The sequence below is a fragment of the Setaria italica genome, chromosome III (assembly GCF_000263155.2).
Source record: "Setaria italica strain Yugu1 chromosome III, Setaria_italica_v2.0, whole genome shotgun sequence".
Lineage (NCBI taxonomy): Eukaryota > Viridiplantae > Streptophyta > Magnoliopsida > Poales > Poaceae > Setaria > Setaria italica.
The window spans coordinates 37,958,933-37,984,635 of record NC_028452.1 but is presented as its reverse complement, the minus strand read 5'-3'; the positions used below and the strand labels follow the sequence as shown (position 1 = coordinate 37,984,635).

The following is a 25,703-nucleotide window of genomic DNA, read 5'->3' as shown; positions in this document are numbered from 1 at the left end:
CTGGGCCAATGCAAATGCAGACGGGTTAGATCCACAAGGCTATGGACCTATGCAACAGTGGGGTGAAGCCGAGCAGGAAGGCGGGGAAGAAGAAGAAGATCTAGAAGAAATGGAGGAAAATTCTGGTGTCAGCACCTCTGCATCATATACCTCCTACACTTCAAGTGACCCTGGGCCAGAGTCAGAAAGTGAGAATTCAGTAAATCAGCCCCCACCTGTCGCTCCTCCGGGACAGACACTAATGACGGTGGATCAGGATGTTATGTTCTGCAGGCTGCGATGGCCCGACTAGGAATACATGCTGAAGAGTTAGGCATCTATCCCTATGACGGCTGAAGCAAGATCATGACCAAGAAGCGTTGTGGTGTATTTATGTAAAATAAACACAGTGGGATGGAGTAGTGTGGTGGTTTTGTAAAAACGCAACTTCGGGTCATGTAATATAAATAATAATGTATATAAGTGTGGTTTGTGTGTATTTACAATGGTTATGTGGTGATGTGTGAAACACAAGCATGCTCATGAAACTGTTAGCAAACTATAATTTAGATATTAATACTCTGTTTGATTTTCGCAGCATGACGGATCCGAAAGGTCCTCAAGCTTCGGGGTCAGGGGGCCACGAGGAAAACTTACCCAGAGCCCCAACGCTGGCTGATGCCATAGCCAGCCTCATGAATTCAGGAGCCGAACAGGCTCGACTGCTTCAGATGATTGTGCAAAACACTGGAAATGGTGGAAACTGACGGGACCCAGAACGTGGTGATTCCCCGCCGATATTCCTAAAAGCCGAGCACCCACTAGAGGCTAATGAATGGCTTCAGACGATGGAGCAGAAATTTCGGGTGATTCCCCAGTGCACCACCACCCAGAAGGCGGAGTTTGCCGGACTCCAACTCCAGGGTCCCGCTGGGACCTGGTGGACCAGCTATTTGGCAAGGCAACCTGTCGGAAGGGAGCTTACTTGGGAAAACTTCAAGGAAGCCTTCCGAACAAAGTTTGTACTAGAAGGAATTATGCGAATGAAGCTGGAGCAATTTCTAGGGCTGCAGCAAGGGACTCGTAGCATTCTGGATTACACCAATAAGTTTGATCACTTGGCCCAGTATGCACCGGATCATGTTAACACGGAGTCCAGAAAGAGGGACTGTTATCTTCGTGGGCTTAATGCACGGATGTAGGAGAAATTGTCTACCTGCACCTTTGCTGATTATAGTTCTGCGGTAAGCACAACCATTACTGCCGAAGAGAAAATGAGAATTTTAGATGAAACTTTGAAGAAAGAAGAATCTTTGAAAAGAAAGAATACTTCCTTTGGAACCTTCGGGAATGCCCCGCAGAGGATGAAGGTAGTATACCGAGGTCCTCCTCGACCCGCGTATCGGCCTTCTTTTCAGCAGAGGCCATTTCAGCCCTGGAATATCAGAAATCCTACCAATACTCCTCGTCTTGGAAATGCGCCACCTCTTGGGTTTCACGGCCCTACTCCTCAAGGGAATCCACAGGTTTGTTTTAACTGTGGAAAGCCGGGACATTTTGCCCGGGACTGCCGTTTTCCCAAAGCTGGGGGAAACACGAATTTGAGGGCTCAAACCTCTGGTCAGGGCGCCGAACAAAAGTTTGTTCGCCGCAAATTTCTGAATACCAAGACGGGGCAGGCTCATTATATGAATGTGGAGGAGATCCCAGAAGGCGAACCTATTTTGGCAGGTATGTACTTTGTCAATGATTATCCTGCCATGATTCTATTTGATTCAGGTGCATCGCATACTTTTATAAGTAGAGAGTTTGTTAAGCAACACCAACTAGAAGTGCACACCTTAAATGTCAAATATGCTATTCAAGCTACTGGAGCTACTCAAAATACAAATCAGGTAGCTCGCAATGTGATTTTGAATTTAGAAGGAAATAAGGTGGGTGCTTATCCTTTAATTCTGGAAGATCAAGGAATAGATATTATTTTGGGGGTAAATTGGATGAAGGAACATAAAGTTCAAATTGATATGGATAACCGGGTCGTTAGTATGAAAGATGACCGAGGCCATCCTTTTAAGCTCCAATTACCCACTCATCCTTGTCTGGACCAGATGGTCAAAAAGACTAGAGCAGTGACTCTAGAATCTATTCCTGTGGTTTACGAGTTTGTAGATGTGTTTCCAGAAGATCTTCCTGGGCTACCGCCTGATAGAGCGGTAGAATTTACTATTGAGTTAGAACCTAGCACTGCTCCTATCTCAAGAAGGCCATATCGAATGCCACCTAAGGAGTTAGCAGAATTAAAATTCCAACTCCAAGAATTGCTAAATAAAGGTTTCGTTCGACCTAGCACTTCGCCATGGGGCTGCCCTGCACTATTTGTTAAAAAGAAAGATGGCACATTGAGGTTGTGTGTGGATTACTGCCCTCTGAATGCGGTAACCATTAAGAACAAGTATCCGTTGCCACGGATTGACTTGTTATTCGACCAACTAGCTGGAGCCAAGGTCTTTTCAAAAATCGACCTTCGGTCGGGATATCATCAGATTAAAATAAAGCCCGAAGACATACCTAAAACAGCCTTCTCAACCCGATACGGATTATATGAGTACCTGGTTATGTCTTTCGGGCTGACAAAAGCTGAAACGCATTTTATGTACCTCATGAATTCGGTATTTATGCCGGAATTGGATAAATTTGTGGTCGTCTTTATTGTTGATATCCTAGTGTTTTCTAAAAATGAAGAGGAACATGCGCAACACTTGCGTATTGTTCTAACTAGACTCCAGGAACACCAGTTATATGCCAAGTTTAGTAAATGTGAATTCTGGTTAAAGAAAGTTCCATTCCTTGGGCACGTACTGTCCGAAAAGGGGATTGAAGTAGACCCCGGAAAAGTCAAGGACATATTGGATTGGAAACCACGAACCACTGTTCATGAAGTGAGGAGTTTCTTGGGAATGGCCGGTTATTACCGTAGGTTCATTCCTAACTTCTCAAAAATTTCCAAGCCAATCACGGAGTTGTTAAAGAAAGAAGTAAAATTTGGGTGGAACCCTGAATGTGAAGAATCATTTCAAACATTGAAGAAGCTACTAACTACAGCGCCAGTACTAGCTCAACCTGATTTAGAGAAGCCTTTTGACGTGTACTGTGACGCCTCAGGGATGGGGATAGGGTGTGTTCTTATGAAAGAAGGCAGAGTTATTGCTTATGCTTATCGTCAACCTTAAGACCTTGTGTGAAGAATTAAAAAATTTAAGCTTGGAAATAGTAACACAAGGTACCCTCCAGAACATTATTGTGCAAGACACCCTAAAAGAAAGAATCATAACAGCCCAAAAGAAAGATCCTTGGATCAAGGTACTTTATCAACAAAAAGCAGAAGGAAAGATTTCTGAACTCACTCAAGAAGAGGATGGGGGACTATATTTCAAGAAAAGGATAGTAGTTCCTAAGGATGAAAGCCTAAGAAAGTTGATCTTGGACGAAGCACACTTATCTAAGTTTGCCATTCATCCCGGAAGCAACAAAATGTACCAAGATTTAAAGCAAAGATTCTGATGGGCCAGGATGAAACCTGAAATTGCAAAGTATGTAGCCGAGTGCGATACCTGCCAGAGAGTTAAACCAATCCTACAAAAGTCGGCGGGTTTGCTTCAGCCTTCGAAAATCCCTGTCTGGAAATGGGAGGATATTTCCATGGACTTCATAGTTGGGTTGCCTACTACTTCAAAAGGATATGATTCCATATGGGTTATTGTCGACCGACTTACTAAGTCAGCCCATTTCATCCCCGTCAAGACTACATATCTAGTGTCGACATATGCAAAGATCTATATAGCCCGGATAGTGTCTCTGCACGGAGTACCAAAGACAATTATCTCCGATCGAGGCTCCCAGTTTGTTTCCAAATTTTGGGAACAACTGCAAAAAGACATGGGAACTACTCTAATCAGAAGCTCGGCCTATCATCCTCAAACAGGGGGACAGACAGAGAGAGTCAACCAAATTTTGGAAGACATGTTACGAGCTTGTGTCATTACCTTCTCTAAGCTATGGGACGAATGCTTGCCCCTAGCTGAGTTCTCCTATAATAATAGCTATCAAACTAGTATTAAAATGGCACCTTTCAAAGCCTTGTATGGTCGAAGATGCCAAACCCCCTTGAATTGGTCGGAAGTAGGAGAAAGGACACATTTGGGATCAGATTTGGTTATGGAGACCAAAGAAAAGGTCCGGAAGATTCGTAAACATTTAGAAATAGCCCAGTCTCGACAAAAGAGTTATTCAGACAGAAGGAGACGGTCTTTAGAATTTCATGTCGTAGACTTTGTGTACCTGAAGGTATCTTCGATGAAAGGAGTACAACGCTTTGGAGTAAAAGGTAAACTAGCCCCAAGGTATATTGGTCCTTATGAGGTTCTGGAACGAAAAGGTCCGGTAGCATACAAGCTTTCATTACCAGACCAGCTTGCTTCTATACATGATGTATTTCATATATCCCAGCTTAAGAAGTGCTTAAGAGTTCCAGAAGAAATTCTAGAAGATCCAGAAATTGAGCTCGAGTCAGACCTAACCTACGAGGAAAGGCCTATTAAAATTCTGGATCAAAGGACAAGAGATACCCGAACACGAAGTATTACGTTTTACAAGGTACAATGGAAGAATCAAACTCCAGATGAAGCTAATTGGGAGCAGGCTGAAGACCTAGAGTCCAAATATCCTGAGCTATTTGAAACTGTCGAGATCAGATGAACAAAATCCACCACCCCACTTTCCTTGTACCAAAAAGAGAAAAATGTTTTATCAGACGCAGTTTCCTTTCCATTCCCAAAACCAAGAATTTAACCCTTGGAATCTCGGGATGAGATTCTGTTAAGGGGGAGAGGCTATAACACCTGGTGTTTTAGCCATCAAAAGTAATTCAGAAGAGTTAAAGGCAAATTATGAAGAAAAGGAGAAGAAATTGGCTAAAAGTCAAATTCGAGTCAAATTTGACCGAAATTTGAATTTTGAATTCGAAATTCAGAAAAATTGGGCAAAAATATGGAATGGAAGGATAAGAGTGTTTAGAACTTGGAGATCAAGATTGGAGACAAAATCTGGTCCTAAACATCTCAAGAAAACCAATGGAAAAATAAAAATAGAAGTGTACTGTTCACCGTCCGAAAATAGGATTTCAGAAAAACAGCACAAGTGTCGTTGCCGGCGTCTTCGGTCGTCCGCCAGCGCAGCAGCTAGGCTACCTCCGCAGAACGCGAGTCTATAGCTAGGCCACGGTGTCGACCATGAGCACGGTGAAACTTCATATATCTACCGCTCCCGCCGCCGTGCTTACCGTCTGTTCTTTTTACCGCCGCTGCCCTCTCTGTTAAGCCGCCACCGCCGAGCAAAATTCCTCCACCACACCGCAGCTCTCGTCGATTCCTTCCATCCACACCTCCACTCGCACCCTACCAGCAACCCTAGCAACTTGTTGCCCAACATCTCTGCCGGCGTGCCACAAACCGCCGTCATTTTCGTCCGCCACCGCTGCACCTCCTTCTCACGGTGAGCACCTCCTTGCCGTCACTGTTTTTCTTTGTGGTCAGTCTTAGGTAGGCGTCTAGGGTGCTAGGAAGCTGTAGGGGTAGTTGAAGAGGCGAGCTGCGCCGTCGTCGTGCTTAGTCACGGCCGGCCGTTAGCGCCGCCGCCCGCCGCCGTGGAGAGGATGGCTCCGGCCACCTCCAAGGGAGCTGTCGCTGCACAAGGGTGCGCTATGGCTTGGGGATGCTTCCCCAGCCTAGCCCCATCGCCGGTGAGACACCGGCCGGCGAGCCGCGCCGCCACCTGTCGTGCTCCATTTTGGCGCGAGGGAGATGAAGGCTGTGGCAACGGCAGGCCCGCGCGTTAGAGGAAAGGAGGAAGGAAGAAGGCCGGCTGGGCGATAGAGTTGGTGGGCCGAAGTCCCGTAGGCCCAAGTGCCGGTGCGGGCGGCCGTCGGAGAAAAGAGGCCGGGGGCCCGTGAGGTCCAGCAGGCCGGTGGCGCGGAAAGAAGAAGAAAAAGGAAGGGTGGGTCGTGGGCCGGCAGGAAGTAAAGGAAAGGAGGAGAGGGAAAGAAATCGGCCCAATGAGCCCAATAAAGGAGAAAGAGGCCGACGGGTAGAGTGAATAGGAGAAGGGTGGGTCTGAGCTGCGGGCCCAGCGTAAGAGAGAGGGGGTAGAAAGGGAGTGCGTGAGAAAAGTAGGCCGGGGGTTTTTCCGGGAAAAATTTAGATTTCCTTTTGTAGAATAATAGATTAAATCCAGTTATCACCATTTAAATCACAGAAATTTCTAGGGGTGTCCAAAATTAGTGAAACCAATTTTGTTAGGATTGTTTTATTTTCCTTTATGCATTAAAATTTTTATACCCTAGGAAAAATAATAAAATTTAGGTATTTGTTTAATGCATTTTCTTTAAGGTATTTAAATAAATACTTAATCTTTATTAAATGCATAAAATATAGAATAACGTTTTCATAATCACAAATTATTGTTAACTCATAGGAAATTAGGTTTCAATACTAGAAAATAATTATAACGTTTTCTAAAAATAAAAGAAAGAGCCTTAGGTAGGGTTAGTAAAGGAAATAAAAATGGTATGTTAATCTTTTCGGGTTTTTGTGTGTTGGCTTGCAACTTTATCATGATAAATTGTATGGTCCCTTGTTGGCTTCCAACTTTATCATGAAGGAAAGTTGTATAGTCTTGTATTCAAAAAGTTGCATCACTAACCCCTGCATATGCTTTATCTTAGACACCGAAGCACCGGAAGAGGATTTCTCGAAATTTTCAGAAGGATCTCCGGAGTTCGAAGAGATCATTGAGTTGGTCCCCTGCGAGGCCAATCCTTCAGACAGTGCTAACTTTTTTATAGAACAAGGCAAGCCCCGGTGCATTATACCTATTTATTTTGGAGTCATTATTTCATGTGTCCAATTATCGGTTATTTTCTATATGAATGCACTAAGTCTAGGAGTTGATTGAAACCCATTCTTGTGCATTATCGTGCCTTGTTTTTAAGGACATCTTTGCCACTTGTTCGAATATTTAGTAAGTTATCCAAGTCTAGAAATGCTTAGTTGCTTAAGTAACTTGTTTACCGAACCTTAAGGTAACATGTTGGGTCATACATGCTAAATTATGGAAAGATAGCTTGAAAGTTAAGAAGCGGACAGAAGCTAAGGATGTAGTTCTGCCTGCTAGATTAATTTGGTTCAGGCCCGATCGTTGTCTTAACCTTTGATCAAGTGAATGACACCTGATTACTTACTAGGTATGGGACCAGTAAAGGCCGGTAGGTTAGTTAACCCTCTGATCGGGAATACTTCGTACCCGTGCTTGACGTGCTGGAGATTGGCAGGGGCATAGCCTGAAACTCACATGGAGATCAGGCCAGACTTGGGATCCCATGTGGGGGTGCGTCCCTGGGTCCGGGTAGTCTTATTCCCAATCCTTGGATTTGCTAATCGAAAGGTTGTTACGTACAACCTGGACAGTCGTACTTAACTGGTGATCAGGGTACTCTCCGGTAGGATGTAATTTAATCCGGATCGTCGCAATTCTCGGTTATGAATGCACTTGATCACTGTTGAGCATCATAGTATAAATTCTTGAATGCAATATCTTTCCACTAATGATTGGTGTATGACTTAATATCTTGATGCTTAGGATATATTTATTTTTGTCATCATTTAAAATGGTTAGGTAATAACTTAATTAAAATAAAAGATAAAGTTAAGGATGCACTTATAGTAAGCTCTTTTGGGCAAAAAGTGTGTCAGCCAGTACACCAAAAAGCTATCATATAGTTCCAGGAAAAACTATTATATTGGTTAGTCGGGTAAGCCTTGTTGAGTACCCCGTACTCAGGGTTATCCCTTGTGACTGTTTTCAGAGGCACCGCAGGAGTCCACCGAGGAGGAAGCCCCGAAAAACTAGGGTATTGTTATGAGTCTCGCAATACCCTTAGAAGAAATCTTCGAATGCTCATCTCCCACCTGAACCCGTTTATGTTTAATTCCTAGAACCTCTGTCTGACCTGCACTGTTAAGTTTATTTCAAACTATGTCTTGTAATAACTCGTACCTCGTGTATGTATGTAAAAATGTAATATTTGTTGATGCTTTCCCATCGCGGAAACAATCATGGTGTATGGCTATGAGACGTGATGTGGATCATTCGAGGAGTCCTAGGGACACTCGACGGACGACCGGACTTATACTATTTTAAGTGCGTTTCGGATAATTGCTGTATCGACAGCGATTAGGCGCATTTAAACCAGTTTAAGTTGGGCGGTTCCGCCACATGGATTCTTGTCCACCGTGGTGCAACTTGCGAAACAGTTTTATGATGACATGTGAGATGAATTTTCATTCATCATTATCTTAGTGACACACCGAAATAAGGAACATTACTAGTCACGGTTTATGATGATCGACTAATGTTGAAGGGTTTTCATCGCTCCCGCATCATAAATCATGGTTTATGATGCAAAAAACATGTTTATGACACTTTTTAGTTTGTCACTAGTCGGAAGATTTCTTGTAGTGAAAGTTCAGAGGTAATCACCCACCTTTGCCATTGGTTACACGAGTGTAACAGTTCATTCTATTTTTCCTCTGCTCCCAACTAATCTCCTCCCAATCACCCCTCTCCTTGACCCCTCCCCATCTCCCGACTCACCTGGCAGGGGCGCCACCGTTGCCCAAGCTGCGCCTCCCCCCCCCGACACCCCATGGATGCTGCCTGAGCCCTGCCTCCCCATCTCCCCGGCTGCCCCTTGGATGTCACCCCAGATCCAGCCAGTGGGGACCCAGCCAGCCTCCTCCAGTGCTACCAGCCAAGTCCCACGTCGTTGGCCCTATCCAGCCACCAGCATCCCCCAGCTTCCCCAGCACCGCTGTCCCCAACTCCAATCTACACAGGGAGGCGCTACCGACCATCGTGGGGCTCCTCGCACACGCTGCCATTATTGGTGCTGTCCCGCGCTTCGCTGTTGACCCATGCGCTCACAATGCTGCCAGGCGAGCAGAGGAGCACCAGCTCGAGGAGGCCGGCATGAGCTCCCCTTCTTCCTCGCAAAGGAAGATAACCATGAAAAAAGAGAAAAACAAAGATAGAGAGAATGACAGGTGGGCCAGGAGTTGGAGGGCAACAATGGCAATCCATCTTGAAAACCCTCTTCTCTAGAGTTGGAGCACCCTTCTAGCCAAACACCGCCATCTGTACAGCTTCAACTCCACGTAGAGCTAGCTCCAGCTAGAATTTGGAGTTGGAGAAGAAAATGGTGGAGTTGGAGCCATACCAAATAGTACTTTAGGAAAGAAAAGTAAATCTCAGCACCACCACCAAACTACCAGATGAATCCAGCTCCATATATGACCAACTAGCAAGCAACAACAACCCTGTAGATAAATATGTTGGAGGTATGCCCTAGAGGCAATCATAGAGATGATGATATTCCATTTGTATCCATGATTTGTATGTTGTGTTCATTGAATATCCATTGAAGGCTACTTGAATTGATTTGCAATTATGTGAATTGTATGTGAAACTCTTTACTTGTATGGTTATTCTAAAGTTGTCCCTAGTCGGAGTTCATGTGAGGACACACATGAATATTAGACTAGCACATGTATTAGTTGATGACTATGTTTCACAAGTCATGGACATGGAGATGTTGAACTAATAATGTGGACACATATGGAGACATGTGCTAGGACTGACCCAACACGAGAAGTAGTTCTCTCTTTAAACAACATATACGCTTTGTCCTTAGACCTGAGATTGTCGCATGTATTCTAGATGTGGATCGACCTACTTAGGGGCTATCAAACGCTACGCCGTAACAGGGTAGTTATAAAGGTAGCTTTCGGGTTTGTCAAGAAGCATGCTATGAGACATGGTCAATCAAGATGGGATTTGCCCCTCTCTGATTGAGAGTGATATCTCTGGGCCCCTCGAGTGATCGGATCCGAAAATGCATGGTCATGCTACGTACGGTTAAGAGTTAACCTACAAAGGGATTCCGAATCACAGGATCGAGAAAGAGCGGTCGGCTTGAAGCTAGACCAAATATCGTGAGGCAAAGGGAATAGCATGTATATTATGTTGTGATGGTTCGTCTGATATGATCTTCGTGTGCGTATAGGAGTTGGCACGTCTTGCTAGAGGCCGCTACCGACTATTGGGCCGAGTAGGAGTACTCGGGCCATGTCTATACGTATCCGAACCCATAGGGTCACACACTTAAGGGGCTGGAAGCCCAATTCAGATCAGATCCGAGTTGGATTAGGTTTAGAAGTACTAATGGGCCTCGGATCCAGAGGCCCGTCAGGAACCTCTATAAATAGAGGGGTGGGGGCGCCCTAGGGTTTACACCTTTTGGTGAAACACACCTGCCGCGCCTCCCACGCCCTGGCCTGTTGCAACTCGCGGATCTAGCAGTCCGGCTTGCGACGCTTCCTCCCTGCACGTGTGGATACCTTGGAGGTGTTGCGCCTGCAGCACTTGGACGAGCCGCCGACGAGCCACCGACGAGCCACGACGAGCCGACGACGAGCCGCGGCACCGGAGGCGATCTTGCTGCACGTGGACGAGCTGCTGAGGAGCTGCTGGACGTGATCGACTACGTACGACTACGTGATCGTCTTCACTGCATCGACGCATATCTACATCTTCCGCACCAGTAGTGCGTCGAGTGGTAATCCCGTGATCCTTATACGGCAGTACTTCCTGGTTATACACGGTAGAATTTTTGAATTGCGCTAGTGTAGCCTACCTTGTATCACAACAGTGGTATCAGAGCCGTAGCTGCTTAGTTTTGGATTCGGGATGTGTGCATATGGAGATATGCGAGTTTTCTGTTAGATCTATGTCCTGGTTTCGTGCTCTTGCTGCAATGGTAGTGTAACGACATACTCCTACCGGTCGGTTTCCGCCATCGGAGTTAAGTGATACACGTAAATCCAGTTGCAGTGAGCGAAGATCAATATGATTGGTCGAATCGAAATCCAGGGTCATACGCCAGGCGCATTAGATGTGCAATAGTAGATGAGATCTACTGCCGGGGTCGGGATTTTTGCCGCATGCATATGCTTCGGTAAATCAGCCGTAACTTTTCAGTACGATCTCGGATCGGGGCGAATTTTATATGAAAATTGATCTACAGAAAAAGTTACACATGAAATTCAACGGCTATGCTGTTTTCGGCGAAATTAGATTTCCCAAATTGGGCTTGAAAGATGGAGTTTCGGGCCTCCGAAGTTTGGAACGTTAGGACGCCTAACTCTGTTTTGCAGGATGTATGTATGTATCTTGTGATCAGTATGGCCCCCTTGTATATGTGATGCATGTGTGTAACTCATTCGTGACCTGCGTGTCGCGCGTACGGCAACACGGCAGGAGCCATATGTGTTGTCACTTTATTGTATTTAATGGTCTGCGTACCAATTTGTGATGATCCAAGCAACTATGTAATCTTCATTACTAGATTCTTTACTAGTTATTAGGCGTAATAGCATGTTCTAGTTCTTGGAGGACTCATCACAAGAAGGATGGCGCACATGGAACATGGAGATGGAGATCACCATGGTGAACAGCTTCTATGGAGATGGAGATCACCATAAGAAAATCGGGCCATACTGTGTCACAACTGTGTGAATGCTATTCTGTTTATGTTTTACTTTCTGCATGCTGTGATGTTAGAAGTAGAACGATCCCTCACAAAGTTTAAGTTAGTATGCCCTCCCAACTAAAACTTGCACCGTCCCATGTCTTGTACAATTAGTGGTGGGTCTATGAAATTAGGGTACCACTAGTTTTCCTTGACTAGACGGGTTTGTGTCGGACACTTACACGCATAAGGGTTGGTTTGCTTAACAAGGTTATCTTAATGGTTAAGGACCTTGGAGCATAAAGGTTGGGCGCCGAGACATAGAGATGTCACCCAACAACAGGAGTCATATGTGATATGATTAGCAAAAGTTGCTTACCGATCTACCTTGTTTGCTAGCGGTGATGCTAAAGCTCACTAGTGGACTTGTTAGTTGTGGATCCTGAATCACTAAGTTTCAATAGAGGGATATTGATTTTAGTGGGAGTAGATTCTGTTAAAATAGTTTAATGTGATTTGCTCTATCATGGATACGTTTGTCTTAGTGTATTTTGCATTACTTTGTTGTAGATTAAATGGAACCTAGCAGCACTACACCGTTTGCTTTGCGTTCGGTCCTTGAGAAGGACAAGTTGAATGGAACAAATTACTCGGATTGGATCCGTAACCTGAGAATTGTTCTCAGGGCTGAGAAAAAGGAAGATGTTCTAGACAACCCACTGCCAGAAGAACCTGCTGATGATGCACCCGCTGCTGCTAAGAATGCTTACAAGAAAGCATGTGATGCTAACCTTGAAGTAAGCTGCCTTATGCTTGCTTGCATGGAACCCGAGCTGCAGATGCAGTTCGAAACAAACCATGAGGCACACGATATGATCGTGGCGCTTAGAGACATGTTCCAAACACAGGCCAGGACTGAAAGGTTCAATGTGTCTAAGGCCTTTGTTGAGAGCAAGCTAGCAGAAGGCGCAGCAGTAGGACCACACGTAATCAAGATGGTTGGTTACACTCAACGGTTGGAGAAGCTAGGCTTCCCACTGAGCCAAGAGTTGGCCACTGATTTCATTCTTTCGTCTCTTCTGCCTAGCTATGAGAACTTTATCTCGAACTACCATATGCATGGGACGGAGAAGGGTCTGAATGAGCTGTGTGGCATGCTTAAAACAGCAGAGGCTGACATCAAGAAAAGCGCTAGTACCAGCCATGTGATGGCGATACAGAACAAGCCTAGCTTTAAGAAGAAGGGCAATTCTTGGAAGAAGAAGGGCAAGGCTGGAACGTCCAAGCCAAACCCACCGCCCAAGGTTAAAGCTGGACCTGGACCTGCTCCAGACAAAGAGTGCTTTTACTGTCATGAACTTGGTCACTGGAAGAGAAACTGCAAGCAGTACCTAGCTTCCTTGAAGAATGGCGGAAGTAAGAGTACTTCTACCTCAGGTACGCTTGTTGTTAATGTTATAGACAACATATTTCTCGCTGATACGATTATTAATTCTTGGGTATTTGATACCGGATCGGTTGCTCATATTTGCAATTCGATGCAGGGAATGATAAGAAGTAGAAGCGTGGAAAGAGGAGAAGTTGATTTCCGCGTGGGCAATAATGCAAGAGTTGCTGCGTTGACCGTCGGGACAATGCAACTCCACCTCCCGTCAGGATTTATTATGGAGTTGAATAATTGTTATTTTGTTCCTAGTTTAAGTCGAAACATTTTATCTCCTTCATGCTTGATGAAGGATGGTTATTCATTTGTGAGTGAAAACAATGGTTGTGTGATCTCTAAGAATAATATGTTTATGGCTTTTGCACCCATTGTGAATGGATTATTTGTTTTAAATCTTGATGGTTCACCTGTCTGTAATGTAAGTGCTAAAAGGCCTCGGCCGAATGATTTGAGTCCTACCTACTTGTGGCATTGTCGTTTGGGTCATATAAGTGAAAAACGCATGAAGAAGCTCCATTCTGATGGACTTCTAACTTCGTTTGATTTTGAATCATACGAGACATGTGAGGCTTGCTTGCTAGGCAAGATGACCAAGACACCTTTCACAGGATTTCCTGAGAGAGCAGTAGACTTGTTGGAACTCGTACATAGTGATGTATGCGGACCAATGAGCACGACGGCTAGAGGAGGATTCCAATACTTCATAACTTTCACTAATGATTTTAGTAGATACGGCTATGTCTACTTGATGAGGCACAAGTCTGAAACCTTTGAAAAGTTCAAGGAATTTCAGAATGAAGTTGAAAATCAGCGTGGCAAGAAAATTAAGGCCTTACGATCTGATCGTGGAGGCGAGTATTTGAGCCACGAGTTTAGCAATCATCTAAAGAGTTGCGGAATTGTTCCACAACTTACGCCGCCTGGAACACCTCAGAGAAACGGTGTGTCCGAGCGACGTAATCGAACTTTGTTAGACATGGTTCGATCAATGATGAGCCAGTCGGACCTACCGTTGTCATTTTGGGGATACGCTCTAGAAACAGCAGCTTTCACACTTAATAGGGTACCATCTAAATCCATAGTTAAGACACCATATGAGATATGGACTGGAGAAGGACTAAAGATATGTTCCTCATCTATGGAGGTGAGGAGGAGCTTGTTGTAACAGGTTACACCGATGCTAGTTTCCAAACCGAAAGAGATGATTCAAAGTCACAATCAGGATTTGTGTTCACGCTAAATGGTGGTGCTGTTAGTTGGAAGAGTTCCAAGCAGGAAATGGTGGCCGATTCTACGACAGAAGCCGAGTACATCGCGGCTTCGGAAGCCGCGAAGGAAGGTGTTTGGATAAGGAATTTCCTCATTGAGCTTGGTGTGTTCCCGAATGCGTCCAGCCCATTGAATCTCTACTGTGATAACAATAGGGCAATTGCGCAAGCAAAGGAGCCAAGGAACCACCAGAAGAACAAACACGTAATGCGGCGATTTCATCTCATTCGAGACTTCGTTAACCGGGGTGAGATCAAGATATGCAAAATACACACGGATCTGAACATTTCTGATCCGTTTAACAAAACCACTCCCGCAGGCTAAGCATGATGCGCATGTAAGAGCTATGGGTATTAGGTACCTTCTAGATTGACTCTAGTGCAAGTGGGAGACTGTTGGAGGTATGCCCTAGAGGCAATCATAGAGATGATGATATTCCATTTGTATCCATGATTTGTATGTTGTGTTCATTGAATATCCATTGAAGGCTACTTGAATTGATTTGCAATTATGTGAATTGTATGTGAAACTCTTTACTTGTATGGTTATTCTAAAGTTGTCCCTAGTCGGAGTTCATGTGAGGACACACATGAATATTAGACTAGCACATGTATTAGTTGATGACTATGTTTCACAAGTCATGGACATGGAGATGTTGAACTAATAATGTGGACACATGTGCTAGGACTGACCCAACACGAGAAGTAGTTCTCTCTTTAAACAACATATACGCTTTGTCCTTAGACCTGAGATTGTCGCATGTATTCTAGATGTGGATCGACCTACTTAGGGGCTATCAAACGCTACGCCGTAACAGGGTAGTTATAAAGGTAGCTTTCGGGTTTGTCAAGAAGCATGCTATGAGACATGGTCAATCAAGATGGGATTTGCCCCTCTCTGATTGAGAGTGATATCTCTGGGTCCCTCGAGTGATCGGATCCGAAAATGCATGGCCATGCTACGTACGGTTAAGAGTTAACCTACAAAGGGATTCCGAATCACAGGATCGAGAAAGAGCGGTCGGATTGAAGCTAGACCAAATATCGTGAGGCAAAGGGAATAGCATGTATATTATGTTGTGATGGTTCGTCTGATATGATCTTCGTGTGCGTATAGGAGTTGGCACGACTTGCTAGAGGCCGCTACCGACTATTGGGCCGAGTAGGAGTACTCGGGCCATGTCTATACGTATCCGAACCCATAGGGTCACACACTTAAGGGGCTGGAAGCCCAATTCAGATCAGATCCGAGTTGGATTAGGTTTAGAAGTACTAATGGGCCTCGGATCCAGAGGCTCGTCAGGAACCTCTATAAATAGAGGGGTGGGGGCGCCCTAGGGTTTACACCTTTTGGTGAAACACACCTGCCGCGCCTCCCACGCCCTGGCCTGTTGCAACTCGCGGATCTAGCAATCCGGCTTGCGACGCTTCCTCCCTGCACGTGTGAATACCTTGGAGGTGTTGCGCCTGCAGCACTTGGACGAGCCGCCGACGAGCCACCGACGAGCCACGACGAGCCGACGACGAGCCGCGGCACCTGAGACGATCTTGCTGCACGTGGACGAGCTGCTGAGGAGCTGCTGGACGTGATCGACTACGTACGACTACGTGATCGTCTTCACTGCATCGACGCATATCTACATCTTCCGCACCAGTAGTGCGTCGAGTGGTAATCCCGTGATCCTTATACGGCAGTACTTCCTGGTTATACGCGGTAGAATTTTTGAATTGCGCTAGTGTAGCCTACCTCGTATCCCAACAAAATAAAACATAGCGGACTGTCGAATACAAAAAAGATGACATGATAGATATTTATGATGACGCCTCCGGAAAGGACATGACGCCAAGCACCATCATATGCTGCCCGACAACCAGACAAGGTTTTCACCCGAAGTATCTAAGGTCGGAGTCGAAACATTACTTCCATCAATGAGCAGCACCTGAGGGTGGCGCCATTGTTAGCACTTAGCTGAAGGCATGCAAGGCTTTAGCCTATGACCCAATGACCTATCTCTATGGCCTATTCCGTGTACTGTTCTAGATTCATCCATGGCGTGCAGGCTCTGCGCATCCCGTGTTGTAACTTGGAAGCCGATGAACTTGGCTGCAACTAGGTGCCCGTCGGAGCTCGAGTTGCGATGGTTGATGGATCCTGCACCGCTTTTATTCATGCTCCTCTTTTTTCTGTCTCTTCTACCTATGATTTTGCTGACTCAGCTTTGCTATAAGCCAAATTGACATGTACTATTTTACCTGCTCTAGCCTCAAGACACACCATCTTTTTTCACTACATTGAGCAAAATACCTATTTTATTCATGATTGAAAATGCATTAGACCACTAGTGGGTGCTGGTGATACTGACATAAACAATTAAGGGACTAACGATGTTTCTCAAGTTATGGACAGGTACATGATGCTATGAAAAAATTGTATGTGATGATGACCCCTAAAAAGAAGACGGGCAATGATTGGTGATGAGCGCATGGCTCCTCAAATCATGACAGATTATGACCATGTCAAGAAGTGCTTTCTTTCCAATAATTCAGATGGTCATGCAACAAATATTAATACTTCTATGTTTGGTGGCATTCCTTTTAATGAGAAATACAAAAGTAATGCAGGAAAATTTAGTGCTTAAGGCCTATCATCAAAGATAATGTTTAGAGGTGCAATATTGTGCACGAAAGAGAAGAATAATATACGCTCATCATGGAGTGATACTTATTATTGGATATGAGAGCCCTACATATCTGAACAACGAGACTGTATAATAGAACATGGTGAAAAGAAGGTGGCTACTTACACTCAAAATTTTATTGGCTCAAAACAGAGAGGGATTTCTTCTCCTACAGAGCTTGAGCAACAAGCTCTGAGTAGTGACTCAAATTTGTTGCTAGGAAAAGATGCCCAAGTGGCTGATGTTACTGGTTTTTCTTCTACAACTAAACTGCATGAACAGGAATTGGATAATCATTTAGATGCAGTTGAAGAGGAGGATAGTTCAAAAGGACTATCTATGTTGGTGCAAGAAGTAAAGAGAGATGGCACCATTGTTAATGTAAAAGGACAGTCGGAATGCAAAATTCAAGACAAGGTATGCAAATTAATTATTGATGGTGGTAGCTTAACAAATACTATTAGTTCGGATTTGGTGCATGCTTTATCCTTGTCTACACGGAGGCTTCCTGTGCCACCTTATATGCAATGGATGAATCAAAGTGGTACACTAAAAGTTACACACAAGTGAGGGTAAGATTTTCTATTGGAAATTATGTGGATACAGTGGATTGTGATGTCGCATCCGTGAGTGTTTGTCACTTGTTGTTGGGTAGACCATTGCAGTTTGATCTTGATGCAACACATGGTGGTCGTTCCAACCATTATTCATTTGTGCACAAGGGAGTTCATCATGTGCTCAACCGATTCTGGAGAATGCTATAAAGGCTAAGGTGTTTTCTACTGTAAAGAAGAAAAAGGAGACTTTTGACATTGCACCAAAGCCGAGGACGACTTTGCTTCAAGAGGGGGAGAATGGCGTGGTTCTTTCAGCTTCAACATATGCTGCTAGTAATGGTGAAAACCCTCGTAATGCAAGAGACATTGATGCTATCGTCAATTGTCCGGTTATTGTCTCTAAAAATAATTCCAAGGATTCTGAAACTGTAGCCAGCAAGATCTTAAATGAATATGTTGAGACCAAGAAAGAGGATGCTAAAAATATACATAATTTGAAGAAGGCTTCATTTGAAGGTGAGGATAATGTGACTGTCAAATCCTTGGATATCCGTCCAATTAATTCTGATAAGATTGGCTCTATTCCTGTTGCTGTCAAGAGTGATAAGAAAATTATCAATGCTACTATGCAATGTAAGAATTCCGTTAAAGACCCCAGTATATATGCTGAAGAAAGAAAATGTTGAAACCATGTCAAAGCTGAGGATGGCTTTGTTTCAAGGAGGAGAGGATGATGAGCACATGGCTCCTCAAATCATGACAGATTATGACCATGTCAAGAAGTGCTTTCTTTCCAATAATTCAGATGGTAATGCAACCAATATTAACCCTCCTATCTTTGGTGGCATTCCTTTTAATGAGAAATACAAAAGTAATGTAGGGAAATTTACTACTTGCGGCCTATCATCAAAGATAATTTTTAGAGGTGCAATATTGTGCATGAAAGAGGAGAAAAAGAAGCCATGCTTGGAACCAATATGTATTAGTTCATGACTATATTTCACAAATCATGGACATCGAGATGTCAAACTAATAATGTAGGCACATGTAGAGACATGTGCTAGGACTGACCCAACATGAGAAGTAGTTCTCTCTTTACACAACATGTACGCTTTGTCCTTAGACCTGAGATTGTCGCATGTACTCAAGATGTGGATCGTCTTACTTAGGGGCTATCAAATGCTACACCATAACAGGGTACTTAAAAAGGTAGCTTTCGGGTTTGTCAAGAAGCATGCTGTGAGGCATGGTCAAATTAAGATGGGATTTGCCCCTCTCTAATTGAGTGTGATATCCCTGAGCCCCTCGAGTGATCGGATCCGAAAATACATGGCCATGCTACGTACGGTTAAGAGTTAACCTACAAAGGGATTTTGAATCATAGGATCGAGAAAGAGCGGTCGGCTTGGAGCTAGACCAAATATCATGAGGCAAAGGGAATAACATGTACGTGATGTTGTGACGGTTCGTCTGATATGATCTTCGTGTGCGTATAGGAGTTGGCACGTCTTGCTAGAGGCCGCTACCGACTATTAGGCTAAGTAGGAGTACTCGGGCCATGTCTATACGTATCCGAACCTATAGGGTCACACACTTAACGGGTTGGAAGCCCAATTCGGATCATATCTGAATTGGATTAGGTTTAGGAGTACTAATGGGCCTCGGACCCAGAGGCCCGTCAGGAACCTCTATAAATAGAGGGGTGGGGGCGCCCTAGGATTTTATCCCTTTTGGCCGAACCAACAGCCATCGCGCCTCCTACACCCTCGCCCTATTGCAACTCGTGAACCTAGCAGTCCGGCTTGTGATGCTTCCTCCCTGCACGTGTGGATACCTTGAAGGTGTTGCACTTGCAGCACTTGGACGAGCCGCCGACGAGCCACAATGAGCCGACGACAAGCCACGACACGAGGACGACCTCGTTGTACATGGACGAGCTGCTGAGGAGCTGCTCGATGTCGACGTGATCGACTACGCTGATCAACTTTGCTGCCCCGACGCAATTCTACATCTTCCGCACCAGTGCGTCGAGTGGTAATCCCGTGATCCATATATGGCAGTTTTCCTAGTTTACGCGGTAGAAAAATTTTGTTTTACGCTATCATAGCCTACCTCGTATCCCAACACTCTCTTGGGTCAATGTTATTCCCGTGAGTTTACTACTTGGTATTTCACTGAGACACATGTTGTGCTAATTGATGCAGCTGTGATTGGTTGGATAATTGAACCATTCTCATTTTGATCAGAGCTAAGGCCAGCTATTCTTTAATTCGTGGGAAGCTTATTGCCATGGTAATACGTTATAGTTGCTGATCTGAATTATTTTCTTGACTGAATAATTATTGGGATGATTTATCAATTGAGTAAATCTAGAGAAGCCTGATTTTTGTGTTATCTGTACCGTGAAAGATTGGGGTATATCTCGAGCACAGTAAGCGGGTCCTTATCAATTAATTGGACTCAATGAAAGATTGAAATTCGTTTTTCTTACTAAAATTTAGTATAGGATCGGCATCCCTATACAGGGGATGCGGTTGATTGGGTTGGAGGTGTCAAAGTGCTAAGTAGATTTCTTTTATCATCCCTGAGAGACACGAAGTTATAACACTTGAACTGAGTTATTGCCATGTTGTCCATGTCATTGGAAGTTCCGATGATTGTTCTGTTAGGAGTTTCCATTTTCTCCTGACCTGAGGTGCTCAGTTTGTGATTTAACTTTCATTGGAAGTTTCGATCCTACGTCGGAAGTTTCGATATCGGAGAGCTAACTGCATTCTGTGCAGTGATTGTCAGAAGTCCTGACAGTTACATAATCTACATAGTAATGGTTAGTTTTGGAGGCTCGGGTACATATACCCCTCATTCATTTCAACTGGCTTAACTTGAGAGAAACACCTCTTTTTGAGATTTGAGTAAGTGTTTGAGTGAGAGCTTTGGTTTATGTGTAAGAGCTTCTTGATTTTCATCACTTGTGCACTTGAAGTATCTCTAGCCATCAATTCATATTTATACTGTTGGAGCTTCACACCTAGACGGCTAGTCTTTGTTGTTGAGCACCCAACTTATGTGGGTTAGCAAATTTCTATTACCCATCCTCACTCAACCTTTGCAGTTGCTAAGTAGAGGAAAGGGTTGAAAACAACCCAGCTCTTTGTAGGCTCCTCAATGGAGACATAGCTTCCTTTGTGGAAGTGAACTTCAGTAAACAAATCGCTTGTCTACTATGCTTTATTGTGTTCTAGTTGTTCTTAGTTGACTTTGAACATCATATCATTTGCTCCGATCTATGTGCTTCTGAGTTTTCTCTTGCAGTAAATCCTCGACAGGGTCTCTAGCAACTTAACTCAATCTTTGGTTCATGAAGATTTATCAAATGTAGTTTGTATTTGAATAATATGCATAGATTACTTCTATTGTTGAAAGTTCCGATGCCATATCGGATCATCTGACAATTCTAATATGTGTTGCAAAGTGATTTTCATATATAGATTATTCAACTTCCCTCTAGGCATCTTGTGATCCTTTCAATTGATATCAAATATTTGGTCTCCAAATTAAAGCTTACTTGCTTGGAGAATCAACACGTCAGGTCCTGAGGGTGCGCTGGTGCTTTTGCAAGAAGGTGGTGTTGCTCCGACTCCCACACAACTAAAGCACTAAACAAGGTGCTCCAGTAATAAGCATGCAAGGGGGAGCAAGCGGAAGTCCACGACATGGAGAATGAAGACTCCTCGTCCGACTCCGACTCTGACTACGAGGACATCTAGTTGGTTCATGTCCGCAAGAAATGCTCAAAAAGGAATTACACTTGAACTTAATTTAACTATAACTATTGTTTAAGTTATTCTACTCCTTACTGACAAAACCATTGGGGAAACTTCCTCGTTCCGATGGGATGGGCTTCTCCTAGTGGTAGCATTCCATGAGGTTGCATTTGATCGGGAATCCGACGATTTGGAAGATTGTGTCTGTAAGTGCCCTATGATTGTTTTCGGTTTAGGACTAAATTCACGATACTAAAGTATAACCCGATTTTGGTCCACTGATCCATGGGCTGGGATCTCACATATACCCACCATAAAGGACTCAACGTCCTCGTCGAGCTATGGAACTAGCTTACCTATATGGGACAATTGTCCAGCACCTACTCTCTCCAGCCACATCCGTACATTCAGTGCCAGCACATATGCCATGCCATGTCCACGCAAGATCCACACATCATGCACACCATGCCTACGCATCTCACCCGCACGTGCTAAATTACGGTCGTAATTTAGGAAGTAGGTCAATTCTGCATGGCCGCTTTTTCAGTACTTGTTCACACGAGGGCAGCATGTGAAGCCAAAAAAAGAAGCACATGCATGCATGTGGGGGCAGAAAACAACAGTTCGATGATATCAGTACATACATGTGATTTTAGAATTAAAAAGCTGTAAATTGAAAATCAAGGGTCCAAATGAAAATCTGATTGCACCTCGTTTCATTCAGAGCTTTAGAACTATATCTCACATCAATATGTTTAAGTGATGTTTTTTTATGTGAGAAAATGCTTTTCAGTGTAGAAATTTGCTTACAGCTTTGACAAAAATTGCTTATTACTTTTCAAAAAATTGCTTCACTCACCTTAGTTTAATAAGGTGGATATTGATATTTATATTGCGAAGATAGATTGAATTGTGTAATCAGAAAAGAGGCAAACAAACTGTGTTGGGGTAGGTAGATGCTTCATGCATGTTTAACGATAGGTCATTTTGGGAAACCAATTGAGTATTTTAACTAGCCTGTTTTGGTATTACTGTATTCTACATAAGCAAATTTTATCTCTTGAAAAATATTGTCGAAACATATATAAGTGGGGTCTTATTTTGAAGGTGTTATTAAAAGAAAGCAATTCTGATGTCCGGTTCAAGAATTATAACTTATTAAAGTTTCGAAAACTGGTTGCATGTGACGCGTGGGTGATAGTCTAAGCAGCTAGTGAAAAGCTTACAGTGCAGTACGGGCCGTTCCAAGTCACTAATTTATGGCCGGCCAACCGGAAGTCATTACAAGATTGCATCCTATGAAATTCTTTACAGTTCTCATGGGATGCAATAATTAATAGGAATTTTGCAGGAAAATGTAACATGGGGTCAGACCTCACGGAAACTTTTATTTGTGTCTATCTTTGCCTTCGAACTTTTGTGTTTCTCCCTATGTCACATCCAAAAACTATATTCACAACTTTCCTATCTTTTGAATTTATTTAGAATGCAAGTTATATGTAAATCCAATCTTGCGTTTAAGAATTATGTGTTGGAAAGAGACCATAAAACTGCAATTCCATGATATCATTGATATTATCAAAAATGCAAAATGCAAGTTTTATTAGCAGCAAACAATAGGACAATCACTACTATAGAACTCCCTGAACTCTGAACCGAGAACACGCAAGCTGATGCGGGTATCACTCCCGGTTCCTCATGGAATTTAAGGAAAATTGGTAAGACAGCACAAAGTTCCATTGTTGAGATGAGAATATGTACTTGAACCATCATTATTATTTATATAGCCAGTAGGCTTGGATCACAAGCTAGAAACTCGTGAGCTGGCTCAGTTCGTTTGTAGCTCGGCTCAGCTTGGCTGGGTCAATTTTTAACGAGCCGAGCAGCTGTTTTTCTCATTTTGTTAATGAGCTGGTTTGAGCTAGAAAGCTAAAGGTCCAACATAGGAAGTCGAGCTATCAAAGCTGAGCCGAGCAATTGAAGCCAAGCTGAGTCATCCGATGTGCTTCATGCATGGTGAATTTTAGCATTTAGAACTTTATAATTACTATGTTTTAATATTTAATAGATGTTGAGATGTTAATGTCAAATTTACGTTTAGCTCGCAAGAGCTGACTTGAGCTACTAACTAGCCATTCCGATCCAATTTTTTTTCTCATTTGGTTAACGAGCCGAGCTGAGCTGGCTAGTTAGGCTAGCTAGCCAGACCGAGCCGAGCTGGCTCCAGCCCTAGTAGCCAGCCCCAACATGTTTATTCCTCACCCAACAATAGTAGTTGTAGACTTAACGCAATGTCAGCCGAAAGGACATACACAACACTCAGATGGACAAAGATACAAATGGCACAAAGAAAAATCAAAGGCGTGAGCTCCCTAAATAAGCTGAACTACTGATATATACTCCATGGGGTAGTGGCTAGCTGCTTCACAGTTCCTGGCACTTATTTGGCGACGCCGGTCTCCTCGCAGCCCGGGGGCTTGTAGGCGATGAACATGATGCACTGCACCTGCCTGACGTTGTCGAAGCCAAGGATACGGATGTAGGCGTCGGGGTAGGCCTTCTTGCACTCCTCGAGCTCAGCGTACACCTGGGTTGCCTCGGTGCAGCCGAACATGGGCAGCTTCCACATGGTCCAGTAACGGCCGTCGTAGTAACCGGGAGACCTGTTGTTCTCACGGTAGACGAACCCAACCTTGCTGAACTCGAGGCAAGGGATCCAGTTCTTCCGGATCAGGTAGTCGATCTGCTTCAGGAGATCGTCGGTTGAGAGAGGCGGCAGGTAGGAGAGGGTCTCGAACTTCTTGCCCCCAATCGGCCACACCTGAACAACGACACCCAGTTGCTTTCAGCTCAGATTTGAACACCAGCAAGATAGAATATAATTCCAGTGACTAGATCGATCAATTGTTACCTGCATGCACCTGATCCTCCCGCCGTTGCTGACGTTGCCGAAGCCGGAGCTGGTGGAGCGGCGGCTGACGGGGAGTCCGGCGGTGGACTTGAGCCCCTGGAATGGAGCGACGGAGGTGGCGGCCATCGCGGTGGGGGCCATGATGGCTTACTAGCTGAGGAGACGAGCTACAGAGCAAGAAAGTTTTGCTGCCACCTCCGTGCTCGTCCCTTCTCGTTCACGCCCCCTGGTTCCTATAACCAAAGCAGGAGGGACGTGCACGGACATCTGGATGGGGAAGGAGTGGCTGCTGTTCGATATCATCCAAACTTGTGTGGCTGATGCCGCAACACGGCAGCTGTAGCCTGCTCGTGACCATAGAGCCACACGCTCCGTTGTTGGCTGAGCAACGGAGATGGCATGCGGCCGGTGCGAATCCAGCGGGAAAATTACAGGACACGGCGAACGGTCGAAGTAAACTGCTGCGCTGATAACGATCGATCGATTTTTCAGTTCTGTTTATGTTTCCTTTTCACGTATGTGTCGTCATCTCTGCAAAGTTTTGACTTCCACAACGGAGTGTCGTTCTGCCGTTCTGCGTATTAGGAAGATTGTCGTCTTCTGGTGACGTAGCCTTTTTCCATTCTTTTCCTTACCGTTTGTTCCCCTTAGCATGTAGCCTTCTCCAACTATCCCTGTTTTTAGTGAAGTCGCTTTATTTTCACGAAATAGGATTAGCAACGTATCTCTTCGCTGTCGGTCTATCTATGCCAGCGTGAATGGCACATATGTGTCATATATGTTATTATGTAACTAAGTATTCCCTCCGTTCTAAATTGTAGAACGTTTTGATTTTTCTAGTACGTTATATCTATGAACTAATATCTATGAACTTAAAAATACTAATACTAAAACAACCTAGAAAGCTAAGGAGTTCGTCATAAGGGCAAACTTCACCAACATAGAATCTGACTCCTCGACCACTACTTTGCTCATGCCCATCTCATCAGTTGCACTAACACCCTCCAAGCACGCCAGGATGTCTGCATGGAACGCGTTCATTAGGGGCGCGTTTGCTTCCCCGCATATGGCTCGGCCTGGCCCTCGGGATACAACGTCGAAGCGATTGGATGCCTGTATTCGTACCTGAGCCTGGCTCTGGGCGTGCAACACAACCCCCCGAGCCTGGCTACCGGGAAACGAAAATGGATTCCGTTTCTTGACGGCCTGGCTCGTGCGGGACGCGAGCGCGCTCTCGGTGCCCAGAAAAATGGCTCCTCGCGTGCAGACGGGAGATGCGGGGGCGCGCGCGGGAAGCTAGGGTTACCGCCGCCCCTTTCGCGCCTTCCATCCGCGCTATATCTTCACCGCCGCCACCCCTCCCCCCATTCTCTCTGTCGCACTCGCCCTCTGCCTCTCCGCTGTGAGCTCTCCCGCTTCTTCGTGTCCTCCTCTTCCTACTCTTCCAGATCTAACACGCAGCAG

General features: G+C 44.6%; 1 protein-coding gene across 1 annotated transcript; it reads right to left on the bottom strand.

Annotated features, from left to right (window-relative positions):
* Positions 1-23,493: 23,493 nt before the first annotated feature.
* On the bottom strand, positions 23,494-24,518 carry LOC101768770 (ribulose bisphosphate carboxylase small chain A, chloroplastic). Its single transcript, XM_004962554.3, has 2 exons — positions 24,240-24,518; positions 23,494-24,149 (listed from the first exon to the last, which is right to left on the bottom strand). The coding sequence occupies exons 1-2, from the start codon at positions 24,378-24,380 to the stop codon at positions 23,769-23,771; spliced, it is 522 nt and encodes a 173-aa protein (XP_004962611.1). The 5' UTR covers positions 24,381-24,518; the 3' UTR covers positions 23,494-23,768.
* Positions 24,519-25,703: the final 1,185 nt, after the last annotated feature.